The sequence below is a fragment of the Amborella trichopoda genome, chromosome 5 (assembly GCF_054954075.1).
Source record: "Amborella trichopoda isolate Santa Cruz 75 chromosome 5, AtrichopodaSantaCruz75HAP2 v2.0, whole genome shotgun sequence".
NCBI lineage: Eukaryota > Viridiplantae > Streptophyta > Magnoliopsida > Amborellales > Amborellaceae > Amborella > Amborella trichopoda.
The window spans coordinates 10092015-10109780 of NC_142340.1; the positions used below are offsets into that span (position 1 = coordinate 10092015).

Here is a 17766-nt window from a genome sequence, read left to right on the forward strand (position 1 = left end):
TAGAGGTAGACTTACATGGCTCACTACTGGGTCTTTAGGTAAGGAGGTGGCAGTCAGGAAAAGGTCCAAGATCCCTCCTAGGAAGTTTAGAACTTCTTCAATTTGATTTTATGATTTGAGCATCTTATTTCAATTACCCAGATATCTAATTCACTAAATTACTACATTTATATTTATATGAAATAAGTGCATGGTGGATGGGTCATGGGGGAAGCACCCTTTATTTGTAACAGATGGCAATGAAAATACTAAATCTGACTTGCAGCTCATCTGGATGTGAGCGCAACTTCAGCTCTTTTGAAATGGTAATATTCTTTATTTACTTAATAATTAATAGTTAATTTCATACATAGTTAGTTAGTAGTTACTTACATGGTAAGGTATTAACTGAGCTTTCTTCTATTAGGTGCATACAAAGAAGAGGAACAGCCTAAAGCAAAAGTGATTGAACAACCTAGTCTTTATTTAGTATAATCAGAAGTTGCAAGAGTCATCGACATTTGGAGCACAATGAAACAATGTTTTAAAAAACGGTCCGCCTAGCGCCTAAGTGCTTGCCTACACGGCTTGGATAAAAAATCCACACGCCTAGACCCAAGCGGCCCAATACGGATGGATGTACCTGGGCAGACGCCCAGGCAGGCCCCTAGGCGGGCGGCCAGGGCCTTAAGGCCCTTTTCTTTTTTTAAATCTCCCAAAAGAACAAGGGGGTCATTTTGACCCAAGGTTGTACAAAAACGTTATGTGGTTTACTTTTAACCCCCAAAGTGGAAAAAAAAAAAACCCCTTAATATATGAAAACCTCCAAAGTGAAAAAAACTATAGGGAACCCAAGGTTCTGGACGCCCGCCTAGGTGTTGGACGCCAGGCAAGCCGCCTCGGGGCCACCCAACGTTTTTTGAAACCTTGCAATGAAAGGGAAGTTATTGAAGTTGTTGATATTGATGACAGATGGGAATGGCTAGTTGATGCCGATGATGTTGAGGTATTCCCAATGTTAACAAAAGCGGACCGCCCAATGCCTAGGCAATGCCCACGCCTAGGCGGTTTGGAACCCCGCCTAGGCGGGTGGCCTTAGGGGCGGAATTTTTTTTTTTTTTTAGTTGTATTGATTTTTTAAAAAAATATAAAGGGTTTGAAGGAGGGATTTTAGGTTCATTTCTAACCTAAACCCACAAGAACCTATTTTAGAGAGAAAGAAACTTAAAAAAAACTAAATTTTGTGACTTTCATTGGATCACAGTGCTTTCTCAAAGTTACGAAAAACGGATCCAAACATCATCTCAGTAAAACGGATCCAAACATCACCCAATTAGATTTTATTTAGTTTTGGAGTTTTATAATCCTATTAGAGGTTTTTTATTATTTTAGCACCAGAAAACATCTCAGAGGTGAGAGTTTGGAGTTCGAGCAATCAAAGTAAGTGCAAAAAATTATTTTTTTGATTGCTTGTTTTATTTTGAGATGTCTTCTTCACGATCTAGTCAAAGTGGAGATCCGAGTTGAAAATATGGAAATAACTCGAATCCAAATGGCAAAAATGCAATTTTTGTGAAAAAGATACGAAAAGGGGAATAAACCGGTTTAAGAAGTATCTTGTTGGTATTAAGGGGGATGTTACCCCTTGTAAAAATGTTCCTATAAAAAAGGAGATTAAGCAATATATGAGTTTTGTAAAACAAAAACAGGAACAAAATCCTTGTCATTTGAATAGATCTATTTCTTCTACTTCTAGAAGAAGTGATCCGGGTTGGAAGTATGGTTATAATCTAAAACCAAACGATAAAAATTATATAAGGTGTAATTTTTGTAAAAAAAAAATACCAATGAGGTATTAACCGATTCAAGAAACACCTTGCTAGTATTAACGGGAATGTTGCTTCTTGTAAAAAGGTTTTTGAAGCTATTGTGGATAAGATTAGACAACTTCTAAATTTAAAAGAACCAGAAAATGATAAAAATAAGCATTGTTCAACGGAAATATCTTCTCCAGGTTCTTCTATAAGTAATGATTCGAGTTGGAAGTATGGTTGTAACCCGAATCCGAATGACAAAAATTGTATTAAATGTAGTTATTGTGAAAATGATATTTATGGTGGTATTTACCGATTTAAAAAACAACTTGCCGGTATTAAAGGGGATGTTGCCCCGTATAAAAATATTCATGACACTACCATTGAGAAAATTATACAATATTTGAGTTTAGAGAAGCACAGAAAGATAGAAAAGAGTAGAGAAGCCAAGACTCCTAAGGCCTCATCTGCACATACAAGTAAGAGAGAGGTAGAAAAAGAGGAAGAAGAAGCAGATTCAGAAGAAATAGAGGAGAACGAGCGTTATATTGAAGAGGGAGATGACTCTGATTATGATTGCCTCGATTCCGATGCATATGATGAAGCTGACCCTATTCTTTCTGATGGTGTTGAGTGTTAATTGTTGTGTTATCTATTGACTATTGTGTGTTAGACTGTATATTTTTTGAATTTTTGTATATTTTCTTTTTCTTATTTTTAGTTTCTACTTTCTAATTTCTAATTCTACTAACTTTTGTGTGTACAATCTACAGTGTATCAGACTATCAGTGTATGCTTGTATGGTTTTATTGTTTTAACGTTGTATGAAAATATGGATTATGGTCTTTATGGATTATCAAAATTTTCTTCTGAACTTCTATCTTCTTTTTTTTTAACTAGGTTTTATTGTTTTAGCATTGTATCAAAATTTTTATGGATTATCAAACTTCTTATGGATTAATCATTATCAGTCATCAGTCACTCATCAATTTTTTTTTGTTTTCAACTGAACCACCCAGATTCTGTACGACCGCCTAGTCGCTGTGCGGCCTGGACCCCCATGGCTGCTTGGGGACCGCTTAACGCTTTTTGAAAGTACGGGTATTCCTTGGAGAGTGCTTGACTTGGGGCCAGGTTCATGAAGCTGCTGGAACAATAATGCCCCTTGTGCGTACCACTCGGGTTCAATCTCTGAGTTTTTGTAACCGTAAATCTATTATGGGACTCTATAATATCATGTTTGCTCTTTTTCATGAAGGATTTGGAGCTCTAAAATTGCTTTAAAAACTCCCTACGGCCTAAAACCCTGCCCTAAGTACTCCTTAATCCTTGTTTAGGGGAGGGGGGGTTTTGTTTTGGGGGCGGATCCCCTGTTCCTAGGCGAGTGCTTGGCCAGCTATGCGGCCAGTCCCCGAAAATGCCTTGGTACCCGCCTGTGCTTTTTTTAACATTGAATACACTTACATTTTATTAGATTGCCTCTACAATCACAAACCATTAAAACAGAAAACCAAAGACCAGTACTAGAATAGACTCTAGTATAGATCCTCATAGACACAGAGCCGCAACTATCATAAAATTCTGCATTCCACTAGATTATGGCCACAATTACACCTGCAAGATAATCATTTTAATTATTGGCAATTATGCCTAAGGTATATTTTTCTCAACCTTTTCTAATATCATGAGAACCTGCACACAAACCTAATCCAAAGTCTAAGTGGTAAGAACAAAAAAGAGAGTAGCGACCAGCTTAATATTCACAGGGCAATCATTATTGCGTACAGCTTCAGCTTTCGTCACAGCTAGCTATGGAGAAACAAACGATATGCGGTAGCAAAGAAAGTTAATGAAACCTCACTTCACAGAATCCATTAGTCGAAAAGAACAAAATTCATTAACAGAAATGTATATTCCATCAAGTGGAGCTCCATAATCAAGCTTGGACGAAACACAGACCTTAATATGGACGACCCATCATATTGGAAACATTTCCTTATCTTCCCTTATCTTCAATGGTCATAGGGTCATATGCCTTCGAATATTTTTTATTAGAGTATCTTCATCCTCTTCAGCTATTGCTGGCACCACCTCTGGAATCTACAATAACTTTTGAGTAAGATTTGCTTCTATGATATTTTAACAGCATAGAAAAAAATGGCAGTTGTTCATAGCATTACCACCTGTCCATCAGGTCCAAATTCTTTGGACTTCCCGGCGGGTAAGGGATTTAGAACTGAATGAGGGCTAGTTACAACTTGCAGAATATTTTAACAGCATAAAAAAAATGGCAGTTGTTCAGAGCATTACCTCCTGTCCATCAGGTTCAAATTTTTTTGACTTTCTGGGGTGAGGGTCTGAATGAGGGCAGTTACAATCACTTCAAATGCGTCATAATTCAGAAAAAAGTTTTAAGTTATTCATCAAATATTGCCAACAGTTTCATCTTGTACAAGAAGCAGATTGCAACTTACCTTAAAAGCATGTTGATATTTTTGGTACAAGGGCCAAATCGCATGGATGTAAAGGTCCTGTCCAAACAAATATTCAGAAATAACACCTTGTAATGTTGTCATTTTAGTCTTGTTGAACCTAAGGAAAAATAAGCTTTGCTAGAATGTAGTATGCCAACTGAAGACTAGAAAGCTACATTACCTATACAACACAAATGCAACAAAGGATAAAGAACCCAACTGCTCTAAAACAAATGGAGATAGTTCACTTAACAGAAACAAAGTTTGAACTTTTTTTTTTATAACATTGTATTGATGGAAGAGAGAAAACAAAGAGGACCCAACGAGCCAAAATTCAGCGTGTCACCGAGGCGGGTGACCAAAAAGATAAAAAAGACAAAAAAAAGACTATAAAACAGCCAAAGCCACTGAACACAGTAGGGGAAGAAACAAAAAAAAGTAGATCCATAAATATAAATATCAACAGTAATACATAATAAACATGCAACAGGCACTATCAATATATGTCAGTCAGTTAGAAATAGGCCTGAAACTCAAATAGTTGAACCACCACATTAGGAAAGCTGGGCACCATGGTGACTTAGGCATGTTAGAAACTTTTACTAATATTAGCATAGGGTTGGGATACATTTATCAAATATTCCTAGACATGAAATATTCTATATTTTCTCCATTGTTTTCATTTTTTTTTCTTCTATTTTTTCCATTGCCATGAGATATCCTTTTTTTCTTAATTGTTTATTTCGCCTTATATTTTTAATTTTACTTAAAAACAATTTTCCAAATAGCCAAGCCGTGCCACTCTTGACTCATGTATTTGTGGATAACGGCATTCCTCTAAGTTAGAACCCGTATTTAAAAACTCAGGCTCGAACTCGCGAGGGTCCTGGGCTTGAATCACCCAACCCAACTCGCCAAGTAAAAAGAAAATGCCAAAAATATTTAAAATTCTTAAAAATCATCAAGCATGTGAAATATAACAATATCTTATTCAGAACTATGTTTTGAGATGATTTTTAGGATGATTTGGGAACTTTTTTTATTTTTCCCTTCATTGATTTTTTAAAAATATACAAGGTATAAATCAAAATTTTCAATAATTCATCTTTTATATATTTTGTTCATCTTCTATAGTCTTTTAATGATTTCTATTACCTTATTTTTACATTTTGCTGATGTTTTAACTATTTTTAAGAAGTTTTACATTGATTCTGATTTTTTAAACATTTTTTGGGGTTTTCATATCTCGGCAGAGTCCAATCACACTCGGCCAAGTTATCTGGCTATGGCCAAGGACGAGGACCTAGCCCAAGGTAACTCAAAAAACACTAGTTTGGAACATAGGATTGTCTAAGGGGAGGGTCTATAGCACCAGAATTTGAATTTTAGCAGCAAAAATGAAATTTGAATGCCAGGAAAAAATGTCGACCTCAATGATTTGCGCTTCCATGATGCCATGACAAATTCAGGTTCATGAATGATGGATGGCCATCCATCTCTAGCCAGTTAACTCCAGTCTCCTTTCTAACTCCTCTATAATTCATTTTCTCTCTCGGCTTCCCCCCTTCTTCCCACTTTCCAGCCCCAAAGTACACATCAGACGTAAGTATGAATGTTGCATTGTTTATAGGTTGGTCCATGGCTCTTCCATCTTCACATCCCAATGAAAATGGTATGCCCCTAAGAATGTCCTCCATATGGACATATAAGGTTCAACATAGTGATCTGAGACTCGGCCGACTACGTCCTCTTTGGGTTTTGGGCAAGTAGGTTGTACAACATGTTTTTTAATTTAATTATATTCAATGTTCGAAAATTCAGCCACGGTTAAATAATTAAAAAACGCCTAGACGATGTCTGGGCAAAGGCATTATGCGCCCTGTCTCTGGGCGCCCACCCAGGAAGTCAAGGAGCCGCCTAGGCGTTATTATTTGAGTGCCCACCTAGGCGCCACCCCATGGCACTTTGTGGGCGGAAAAAACCCTCGATGAGGATCAAAAAATGTAATTTCCCCTTAAAAGGGGGGAAAAAGGTTTTGAGAGGTATTCTAAATCGCAAAACAAATATCGTGGCCCATAGGGTGAGAAAAAAAAACCCAAAAACCATTTTTTTGGTGATTTATCGAAAGATTGATAAATTTTTATTTTTTCAATTTCTTCCTAAAACAAAGGCAATAGTTTGTGGGTTGAGTATTATCATATTTGAAAGAGGGTTTTAATTTTATTTTGCTACAAAATATTATGTTTTGAATCATGTAGTATTTTTTATTTTACGATATATTTACATGTTTGTGGTTAAAAGATTGATTTTTTTGTGATTAATTGAATTTGTTCTCATTTGGACGATCAAATTGATGATATATCGTATTATTTGAAGCTTGTATCCGTCAATATGTTATGTGATTGTACTATTACATTTTTGTCTATTTCACGAGAAGTTTGGGGCTCTAAAATTGCCCTAAAAACTCCATAAGGCTTAAAACCATGCCTTAAGAAATCCCTTTTTTTTTTTGTTTGGGAGGGGGTTTCAAGTTAGTGAGGCACCCTGTCACTGAGCGTCGGCCTGGCCCCTAGGTGGCCAGGCACCCAAAACGCCTACACAGCCAAATCCACATTTTTAAACATTGATTATATTGATACCTCAAATTTGAGCCAGATGAGCTAGAATGTCTTTCCAATTAACCCTAACGCACAAATTTCAATCCCGTTAAGATTCGAATCCCACTATAACATACAACTTTGTGCACCACTTGTAAAGGCATTATTTTTTTTAATTCTAGAAAAATGTAGCCCCCATTAGAATGAAATTCAAGAACCCTTGTAAACAAGTCCACTTATGCAGGGGGAACTAACCAACACGCAAGTCTACAGGTTGGTTGATATAAGTGATTTCGCCTACCCTCATCATTGTCCAAAGTTTATCGCACGGTCACGATTATCCGATTGTGTTTTATTTTTCATTTGTTTTTTCTAAAAATCGAAATGATTTGAAATTTGGAACATATGTACATCTTAGTAAAACACACCTAATACAAATATAAAAAAAAAATTTACAAATTTTTTTTGACCAAAATACCCCCAAAACTTTTCAAGGGTATTTTGGTTAATTTTTTTCATGTAAAATTTTTTTATATATACCGTTAAGGCCAGGAGAGCCGCTGAGGTCAAAAAGACATAAGAGGTAGCCAGAAAAAGCACTCATTCGCAACCTAATAATGGCAAATTTCATTAAGAATCTATCAAGTAATGCACTACCACAAGCTAATAATACTCTAAAAATATAAAACAAAAAAGAAGTTATAATAGACAATATTGAAAAACAAATAACAAATTGGAATATACCTAAAGTACCTATTTCATATATATACAATACAGGAACTTTTAAATTAAAAGTAGGTTATGCAATAAAATTTGTAGAACAAAACGTATCAGTAACTAGTAATCAATAAAACTTTCAATTATTATCAGATAAAATAATACAGGTACATAAAACTAAAAACTATAATTATATATATATAGGATTAATCCAAGTAGCTATTAAACCTTTAACAAGGTTAGGATTAAATAATTCCCTCTTAGTATGTTTAAGAGACAATAGACACAATAGGTTTTCTGATTCCATATTAGGAATTATAGAATCAAGTCTATGTAGTGGACCAGTATATTTTAATTGTTTTCCAGATTATTCAATATCATTAACTGATCCTAATATCTTAAAAGTAATATCATTAAATATTAAAACCCAAGGTTTCGATGCGTTACCAGAATCCCAAAATATCGCTATTGTATACAAAATATATTATAAAGTAATGAATACATTATGCCCAAATGCTGTCCAAATAAATACCAAAGGAAAAACCACCTTCTTCCAAACAAATATTGAAAAATCAAATGTAATAATTCCTAAAACTATACAATGATCAGATATTAAATTACCAGAATCTTGGAACATAGAAAATGAAAATCATCATTTAAAAGCACCTAATAGAAATATTCCTGATAGAATAATAGAACACCAGGATGGAAAAACAGAAATCCAATTTCCCAATCAACAAATGAAAGATGATACAAGTATACTTCGTCAATCTATATTATCAAAAAATATTAGTGATCTATGAGAGCTATTGAATGAAATTCATATTCTTGATTAATAATAAATTTAACTATAACAAACCATTTTTGAGTTATAACTTTATTTAGTATATTTACATATGTATTCATGTCTATTTCTTCTATTTTTGTTCCTGATGACTCAGGTGTATCTACTAATTTGATGAATTCAATTTCATCTGAATCAGTTATTTCTCCATTAACCTCATTATGTAATTCCAATATTTTAATTCTATTTTTTAGATGATTTATTTTTATTTTTACTTCATTGACTTCTTGTTTTAGTTCAGCTATAGTAGGTTCTTTTTGTATATTTTATTTTTGATTAATTCTTTTCATTATATCAGCAAAATTATATTCATCTGGGGGTTTGAGTAAAGTTGTAGATTTAGGTTTAGATTTTGCAAGATTAATAAACTGAGTTAGGATTTCTCTTTTCTCATCAGGGTTATTTATCTTATCTATGATATCTAAGATTAATGAATCTTCTTTTGATAACATATTACAAGATGGCATATTACAAGAACATTTCATATCAAAAGAGCTTGAAATTATAATATTATCATTTTCTATTTGTCCTATAAGAGAAATATCACTACTAGTATCATTTTCTGAACTTGAGGTAGATTCTTCTTTATCTAATTGGATAATATCATATATTTGATTTCTTATGTTTTCATCTAATATGATTGCATTTAATTTTTCTCTAACCTTACATGTATTTTTATAATGACCTACTTTTTCGCATTTATAACAACTAGGTATCTTCTTTTTGCCTTTTCTATATTGATCTTTGAGCAAGAATTTTTTGATATATTTTTCTTTTCTCTTTCTCTTAGGACATCATATTTATCCTGGAACAATTATCCCAATAGAAAGATTTATTCAATTTGCTAATAAATTTTCAGATATTATATTAGTTAAAATTGAATTACAAAGATTTTTAGGTTGTTTAAATTATATTGTTGATTTCTATGAAAATCTAGCATTAGATGCTAAACCCCTATATGATAGACTAAAAAAGAATCCTCCTAAGTGGACAAATGAACATACTCAAGCTGTACAAATATTTAAACTCAAAGCAAAAGAGTTATCATTCTCCACCGACATCCACCATATACGACAAAATTCAAGAAAAGATTCTCTTACCTTTTGAAGACCATCTGTGCAGCCACCGTTCAAATCAATCTGCCACATAATGAAAGCCACCAGCCAATTCGCCCTCCAACGAATATTGTCGTACTACCCATCGCCATCCATATGCGAAGCGAATCTCACCGTACCAATTGTCGCCATCCATCCAAAATAATTGAAGTTAGAATGCAATCTAATTAAGAATCACTTGGAGTCCGAAGTCTATAAATAGAAGACCTCTTCTCATTTGCAAGACATCGAAAGATTTTCAAGAGTTAGCAAGCTCAGAAGAATACTCTTCTCCTGTTCTCTTCTTCTTCACTCCTCTTCTCTTATAAGATATTAGTTTTAGAATGTGTGATGTGTGACTGTAACCACAAGTCTCTACCAAGACACTGTCCACCCGAGTGGAAGTCTTTTTGCAGTTTTTGCATTTGGACACTGTAAGTCTTTCTTATTTGTACACAGTATGTTGTTACTGTAAGTTTCTTTACTTCTGTAACCAGTATGCTCGTCTGTATGTTGTTCATTCTGTAAATAGTATGTTGTCTTACAATATGTTATTCAAATTGTTTGTATAAAACTGTTACTGTTACAATGTTAGTTCGTATTGTGTTAAGTGTTAAAATTTATGAGAATACTTATTCTAATTGGTTAGTAATAGATATATCACCTTTTTCAATAGTGATAATAGTCTTACTCAGCGTTTTAAAAAACGCCGAGTCGAACCGGACTCGCCCGGTTCGACTCGGAAATAGTGAAAAAGGAACCGGATCGCCCGAAAATCGAAAATCGTCCGGTTCTAGAGAGAACCGGACGATTCTGTACAGTGAATCGCCGATTCACTGTACGGAATCGGCGAGTCCGAACAGTGAATCGGCGATTCCGTACGGAATTTTTTTTTTTTTTTTTTTTTTTGTTTTTTTTTTTTTTTTTTTTTTTTTTTGGTAATCCATGATAGATTTTTTTTGTAATCCATGATCGAATTTTTTGGTTTTTTGTAACCCATAATAGAATTTTTTGTAATCCATGATCGAAATGTTTGTTTTCTTTTCTTGTAATCCATGATCGATTTTTTTGTTTTTTTTTTTTTTTTTGTAACCCATGATAGAATTTTTTGTAATCCATGATCGAATGTTTTGTAATATATGATCGAAATGTTTGTTTTTTTTTTGTAATCCATGATTGAAATGTTTGTTTGTTTTTTTTTAATCCATGATTGAATTTTTTGTTTTTTGCTTTTTTTGTAACCCATGATAGAGTTTTTTGTAATCCATGATTGAATTTTTTGTAATCCATGATCGAACTATTTTTTTCTTTTTTTGTAATCCACGATTGAATTTTTTGTTTTTTTTGTTTGTTTTTTTTTGTAATTCATGATCGAATTTTATGTAATCCATGATCGAATTTTATGTAATCCATGATTGAATTTTTTGAAAATTTGTGATTTTTTTTGTTTAATCCATGATCGAATTTTTTTTTGTAATCCATGATAGAATTTTTTGAAAATTTGTGATTTTTTTTTTAATCCATGATAGATTTTTTTGAAAATTTGTTTTTTTTTTTTTTTAATCCATATTATTCAAAGAAAAAACGAGAGCGATGATGATTCTGAGGCCACCCTATCCCAGCCATATTATTCACATATCGAGTCCCAACAGCAACAGTGTAGGGATGAGCACGAAATACTGTAAATTAAATGCTGAATGGCGGTTCATGCAGGGAAAGAACATATCAATATTCGCATATTCATTCAAAAACATGAAAATTCTTAATGGAGTACCCTCATTTTTTATTGAATTCCTAAAACCCAATATTTATAATGAATTTTAATAATTTTTTCGGATTTTTTTGAAGCTTTATTCTGACCGATTCACCCGATTCGCCGATCCGGATCGCCGATTCGCCGATCCGGATCGGTTTTTAAAAAGCCCGATCCTGGTCACCGATCCGGTTTTTAAACCATTGGTCTTACTATTTTTATACTTAGGTTATGTCAGATTAGTTTAAAGATATAGCTCCGTTTTCCATAGTCATAATAGTCTTTACTATTTTTATACTTAGGTTATGTCAGATTAGTTTAAAAGATATAGGTCAATTTAGGTCGTAAATTATCACGGGTGAGAAAATCAGGAAGATGGTTAGTAGAACCTTTTAAACGTTCAATAGAAAAGTCGAATGATGATAAAATTGCTTGCCATTAGGCAAAGATTTGTTTCGAAACCAAGTTTTTCACATCTTTCTCAAAAATATCTTTGGCAGCTTTGCAATCAGTACGAATAAGAAAATGAGTAATTAAGATATCACTTTGGAATTTGGTAACACAATGTACAATAGCAAGAAGTTCTTTTTTGACAGTAGAATAATTTTGTTGAGCAGAATTACATGCTTTAAATGCATATCTTACCAATTGTTCAGAGGTGTTTATTTTTTGTTTTAATATACTTCCTAATCCTAATTCAGAGGCATCACATTCAACTATTTTAAAAGTATTAAGTTAGGCTAATGTTAGGCAATGTTCTAATCTTAGTTTGACATATATTAATCTTTTTCGCAGAGACTACTAGCCCTGCATGTTTAACTGCGTTAAGAAAAACATTGATATGTTTAAAATGTTGATCTATATTTTCATAGAATACTAAAACATCATCAATATAGACTATCATGAATTTATAATATGGATTAAATACTTCATTTATAATTTTTTGAAATTCTGATGGAGCATTTTTTAGTCCGAATGGCATCACATTCCATTCGTATTGTCCAAATGGTACATTAAATGCAGTTTTATATTTGTCTTCTTCTTTTATTTGTATTTGCCAGTAACTTGATTTTAAATCAAATATAGAGAAGATTGTAGCTTTAGCTAATCTATTTAATAAATCTTTTTTATTTGCGATTGGATATCTTATCTATTGTAAAAAAAATTTTAATGGTTTATAATTTATTACTAATCTGGGTACACCTCTTTCTTTCTCTGCATTTTTATTGACATAGAATGCAGCACAGCTCCAAGGAGATGTACTTGGTCTTATTAAGTTTTTGGCTAATGATTCTTTTATTTCATTCTGACATGTTTCTAATAAAGTAGAATTCATTTGAACAGGTCTTGTCTTGGTTGGTATTTTTGATTCCTCAAATCCAGGTTCATAAGGCAGTCCTACGATATGTTTTTTCTTGGTCTACAAAGCATTTGGTATTTCATTACAAATTTCTTGTTCAATCTTTTGTTTGATTTGTTTAATTTGGTTTTGTATTTCTTCTTTTTGTAATGCTTCTTCAGTATTTCTTTTAAAAATTTCTTCTTTTAATGAGTACAAAAATGATTCTTTATTTTTGATAATTGTTTTAACATTATTAATTTCTTTAAGTTTGGGTTTATCTATAAATTCAAATATGATTTTATTTCCAGCTATGGAAGTTTCTATTCTTGTATGAGTTATTAGTATTGGATATAATAGAGTAAGAAATGGAACTCTTAGTATAATTGATTGACTCAGTCCTTTTACCATAATGAAAGCTGTAGGAAAACAGTGTTCTTTATTGCATATTACAGTATTAGATAATTTGTAATCAATAAATAATCTACTACCATCAGCTGTATTTAATATTTGCGTAGTTTTATCAAAATATTTTGTTGGTACTAGTCTTTCATTAATACAGTTTAAATCAGCTCTTGAATCTATGAGAGCTATTGAATGAAATTCATATTATTGATTAATAATAATTTTAACTATAACAAACCATTTTTTAGTTATAACTTTATTTAATATATTTACATATATATTCGTGTCTATTTCTTCTATTTTTGTTCCTGGTGACTCAAGGGTATCTACTAATTGGGTGAATTCAATTTCATCTGAATCAGTTATTTTTCCATTAACCTCATTCTGTAATTCCAATACTTTAATTCTATTTTTGAGATGATTTATTTCTATTTTTACTTCATTGACTTCTTGTTTTAGTTCAGCTATAGTAGATTCTTTTTGTATATATTTTTTTGATTAATTCTTTTCATTATATCAGCAAAATTATATTCATCTGAGGGTTTGAGTAAAGAAGTAGATTTAGGTTTAGATTTTGCAAGATTAATAAACTGAGTTAAGATTTCTCTTTTCTCATCAGGGTTATTTATCTTATCTATGATATCTAAGATTAATGAATCTTCTTTTGATAACATATTACAAGATGGCATACTACAAGAACATTCTATATCAGAAGAGCTTGAAATTATAATATTTTCATCTTCTATTTGTTCTATAAGAGAAATATCATTACTACTATCATTTTCTGAACTTGAAGTAGATTCTTCTTTATCTAATTGGATAATATCATATATTTGATTTCTTATGTTTTTATCTAATATGATTGCATTTAATTTTTTTTCTAGCCTTACATGTATTTTTATAATAACCTACTCTTCCGCATTTATAACAAATGGGTATCTTCTTTTTGCCTTTTCTATAATGATCTTTGAGCAAGAATTTATTTATATATTTTTCTCTTGTCTTTCTTTTATATAATTTTCTTTCTTTCTTATCAGGTCTCTATTTTTTATGTTTATGTTTATGAGTTTTGTCCATACTTTGGTCTATGCTATAACCAAATTGTTGACAAAAATCACCTAATTCTTTTTTACTTGTCATATTCTATTTATCTAACTGTTTCTTTAATTTTATATCTGTGCAAAGGGCTAATCCTTCAACACATATTTCTGCTGATAATTCTCCTAAAGTATAATTAGAATATTGTATAGTTCCACCACGATTATTCTTTAATCTGATTTTAACTTTTTTGGCAAATAAATATGGTAGACCTGAAATAAATTTTTTTTCCAGTGATCAAGATGACTATCTTCTCGGGTTAAGAGTCTAGAAAAAGATACATCCTTACACCATTTATATTGTCATAAAATTGGACATCTTAAATATGAAAGTAAATCCTCAGATTGAGCTTCCATTAATGCAGTACTCCCCACAAAGTGAAGTGTTATAGTATAAATGAGAGTATTAACAGCATCACTTTCAGAATAGAGGATATCTTGATTTTGTTCATTTTTATCAGTCCATTGATGAGTATTGATTAATATTTGATTTTTTAATGTTTCAGGGAAGTGAAAATTCCACCAACCTCTTAACCAGCCAATAAATCCACAGACTATAACTTTGACCACTTCTTGGTCTTGGTTGCCAACTATTTTTTAGGCTGAAGCATACATTGTCAAATGTTTCATAGTATCTAATATTTGGGTTTCAGCCATGCCATCAATGTTCCAATTAACTATTGATCTTCCAGAATAGGAAGTTGTATGTGATATTAAATCTTCTTCAAATTGAATATCAGCTGGTGTGGGTCTATGATGGTAAGGTCTCGCAGTAGCAGGTTTCCAACCTTTACCATATGCTATTATTTGAATATGTGGATTATTTGATTATGTAAAAGCTAATGTCTGGTGTTCAATAGTATCATCTATTACTGGTATTTCTTCTTGAAGGGCTAAAGTAAAAGATTTTGGTATTTTAGTTTTTCCTTTTATATCTTTTATATCTAAATCAGCTAGTCTTGATATTAGTTGATCCATTAAAATTTTATGATTTTCAATCATACGAAATTTACTTAAGTCAACCGGAGGTTTAAATAATAAAGTTTTCTTAGGTTCTAGAATTGGGTTTGATCTGATCATATTTTCTATTCTCATAGTTTGTTTTCCTATGGATTGCATACATAAATTGGTATAATTATTCTGCGTTAAACATGTAGGACAAGTAGTCTCTGCTAAAAAAATTAATATATGTCAAACTAAGATTAGATTCTTAAGACATCATATTTATCATGGAACAATTATCCCAATAGAAAGATCTATTCAATTTGCTGATAAATTTTCAGATATTATATTAGATAAAACTGAATTACAAAGATTCTTAAGTTGTTTAAATTATATTGTTGATTTCTATGAAAATCTAGTATTAGATGCTAAACCCCTATATGATAGACCAAAAAAGAATCCTCCTAAGTAGACAAATGAACATACTCAAGTTGTACAAGCAATTAAACTCAAAGCAAAAGAGTTACCTTGCCTAACATTAGCCCAACCTAATACTTTTAAAATAATTGAATGTGATGCCTCTGAATTAGGATTACGAGGTATATTAAAACAAAAAATAAACACCACTGAACAATTGGAAAGATATACATCTAAAGCATGGAATTCTACTCAACAAAATTATTCTACTGTCAAAAAAGAACTTCTTGCTATTGTACATTGTATTACCAAATTCCAAAGTGATATCTTAAATACTCATTTTCTTATTAGTACTGATTGCAAAGCTGCCAAAGATATTTTTGAGAAAGATGTGCAAAACTTGGTTTCGAAACAAATCTTTGCCCGATCGCAAGCAATTTTATCATCCTTCGACTTTTCTATTGAACATTTAAAAGGTTTTACTAACCACCTTCCTGATTTTCTCACTCGTGAATTTTTGCAGACAGGGCAACACTGATAGCTTTGATCCACCTGAATTATCTTTACCATTAATATTATTCAGTAAAAATTGAGCGATTGATAATCAAATCATGAATACCAATACCATACAATCCAAAAGAAAGGCCCAAACTGAAACATCATCATTAGATATTGTCCCAATACAATCTCCAAACAGAAGCCTGACTCCATATTCACCCAGTATCCCAAATAGTCCATTAAACTATCCACAACATTCTAGCCAAGCACCATTATCTCCTCAAACTCCGTTATTCATACACAATCTCCAACCATTAGGAAGCCTACAACCTCAGACAAATCCCCATATGAAAATATTGCCTTTTTGGTCGATGCTATTATTGAAAACATACATGCTTCAGAAGACCTAAATACGGTAGCTAAATATTACCTATGCAATAACCTAAACCCCTCTAATGGTCTGAAAACTAGAGAGTGGTTTGAGATGATTCTACTTGAGACATGTTCTATATATCTAACTCATTATTATCATAAGAATTCAAAGATTATATCATATTAAAAAGTGCAGATACGGGAAATATTGAATTTCAATGAATGGGGCTCAAACCCTTCACGCTCCATAAAATTACAATCACCAGATTTCCCAAATAAGCATTATAGATACTCTGATTATATTGATGTATGGCATCGTATACTTACTATCCAAAACCAATATAATTCCCACACATGGTTCCTCCAATTCAAAATGGTGGTAACCTAACATGTTCCCAATTGGTTATTAAATTGGTTCACAATTTGGGGCTCTATCCCAAATAATGCTAGAAACCCTACAAACCTCTCAAAGCAAATTTATTGAATACAATGAAAAAGATCCCAAAATAAATTGTCATTTATATTTTTTTGTTTTGTATCAGATACCATGAATACCCAAATGGTCATTTGCTATATCCGATAATAATATAAATAATTATGAATATATCCCATGTTTGGGAAAGCAGATTGTTGTGAAGTAGTGGGACGTCTTTATCTACCACAATTTAGACCCATAACATATTATACTGAAACAAGCCCCAACTAATTTCAAACCGTCTTCCTATTTTGACCCAAATAATCTGTCTGAGTATATATCCCAAATGAGAAAGCACAATCCTCAAGCCACTAAAGCCGAACTTGAGAAACAGCTATATGAGATTTTTTCAGAAGAAACAACAGATGTCACTGAAGCCCAAGAAGAAGATACATCTGCCCATTGTATGTCCCAAAGGCGATCATTATACTAAAGCCCATGACCCGATGATGAAGAATATACACTATACTTGTGATATGACATAAAATGCTCAAATATGCCATTGATATGACCAAAGTTGCCACGACAAGACCAAAGATATCTTTGACGTGATTTTGATGTGACTCAATATTCCTGCCGATATAATAATACATGCCCAGTCATCATTCTACAACGACATCTACCATATACGACAAAATTCAAGAAAAGATTCTCTTACCTTTTAAAGACCATCCGTGCAGCCACCGTTCAAATCAATCTGCCACGTAATGAAAGCCACCAGCCAATTCGCCCTCCAACGAATATTGCCGTACCACCCATCGCCATCCATCTGCAAAGCGAATCTCACCATACCAATTGTCGCCATCCATCCAAAATAATTGAAGTTAGAATGCATTCTAACTAAGAATCACTTGGAGCCCGGAGTCTATAAAAAGAAGGCCACTTCTCATTTGAGAGACATCGGAATATTTTCAAGAGTTAGCAAGCTCATAAGAATATTCTTCTCCTG

At 32.4% G+C, this 17766-nt stretch overlaps 1 protein-coding gene across 15 annotated transcripts in view; it reads right to left on the reverse strand.

Annotated features, from left to right (window-relative positions):
* Positions 1-3520: 3520 nt before the first annotated feature.
* LOC110008052 (uncharacterized) overlaps positions 3521-17766 on the reverse strand; it is a 28686-nt gene continuing 14440 nt past the window's right edge. For 3 of the 15 annotated variants that reach the window (XR_016055943.1, XR_016055933.1, XR_016055930.1), the window contains 2 exons: positions 4268-4324; positions 3521-3893 (listed from right to left, as the gene is read on the reverse strand). Coding sequence is in view for 2 of the 15 variants with exons in the window: in XM_088867414.1 (XP_088723540.1) it covers positions 3813-3893; positions 4104-4173; positions 4268-4324 (208 nt within the window). In the remaining 13 variants the exon portion in view is untranslated. Of the gene's footprint in view, positions 4325-9525; positions 17587-17766 lie in introns of all 15 variants that reach the window. The other 12 variants (XM_088867414.1, XM_088867413.1, XR_016055938.1 and 9 more) reach the window with 10 other exon arrangements.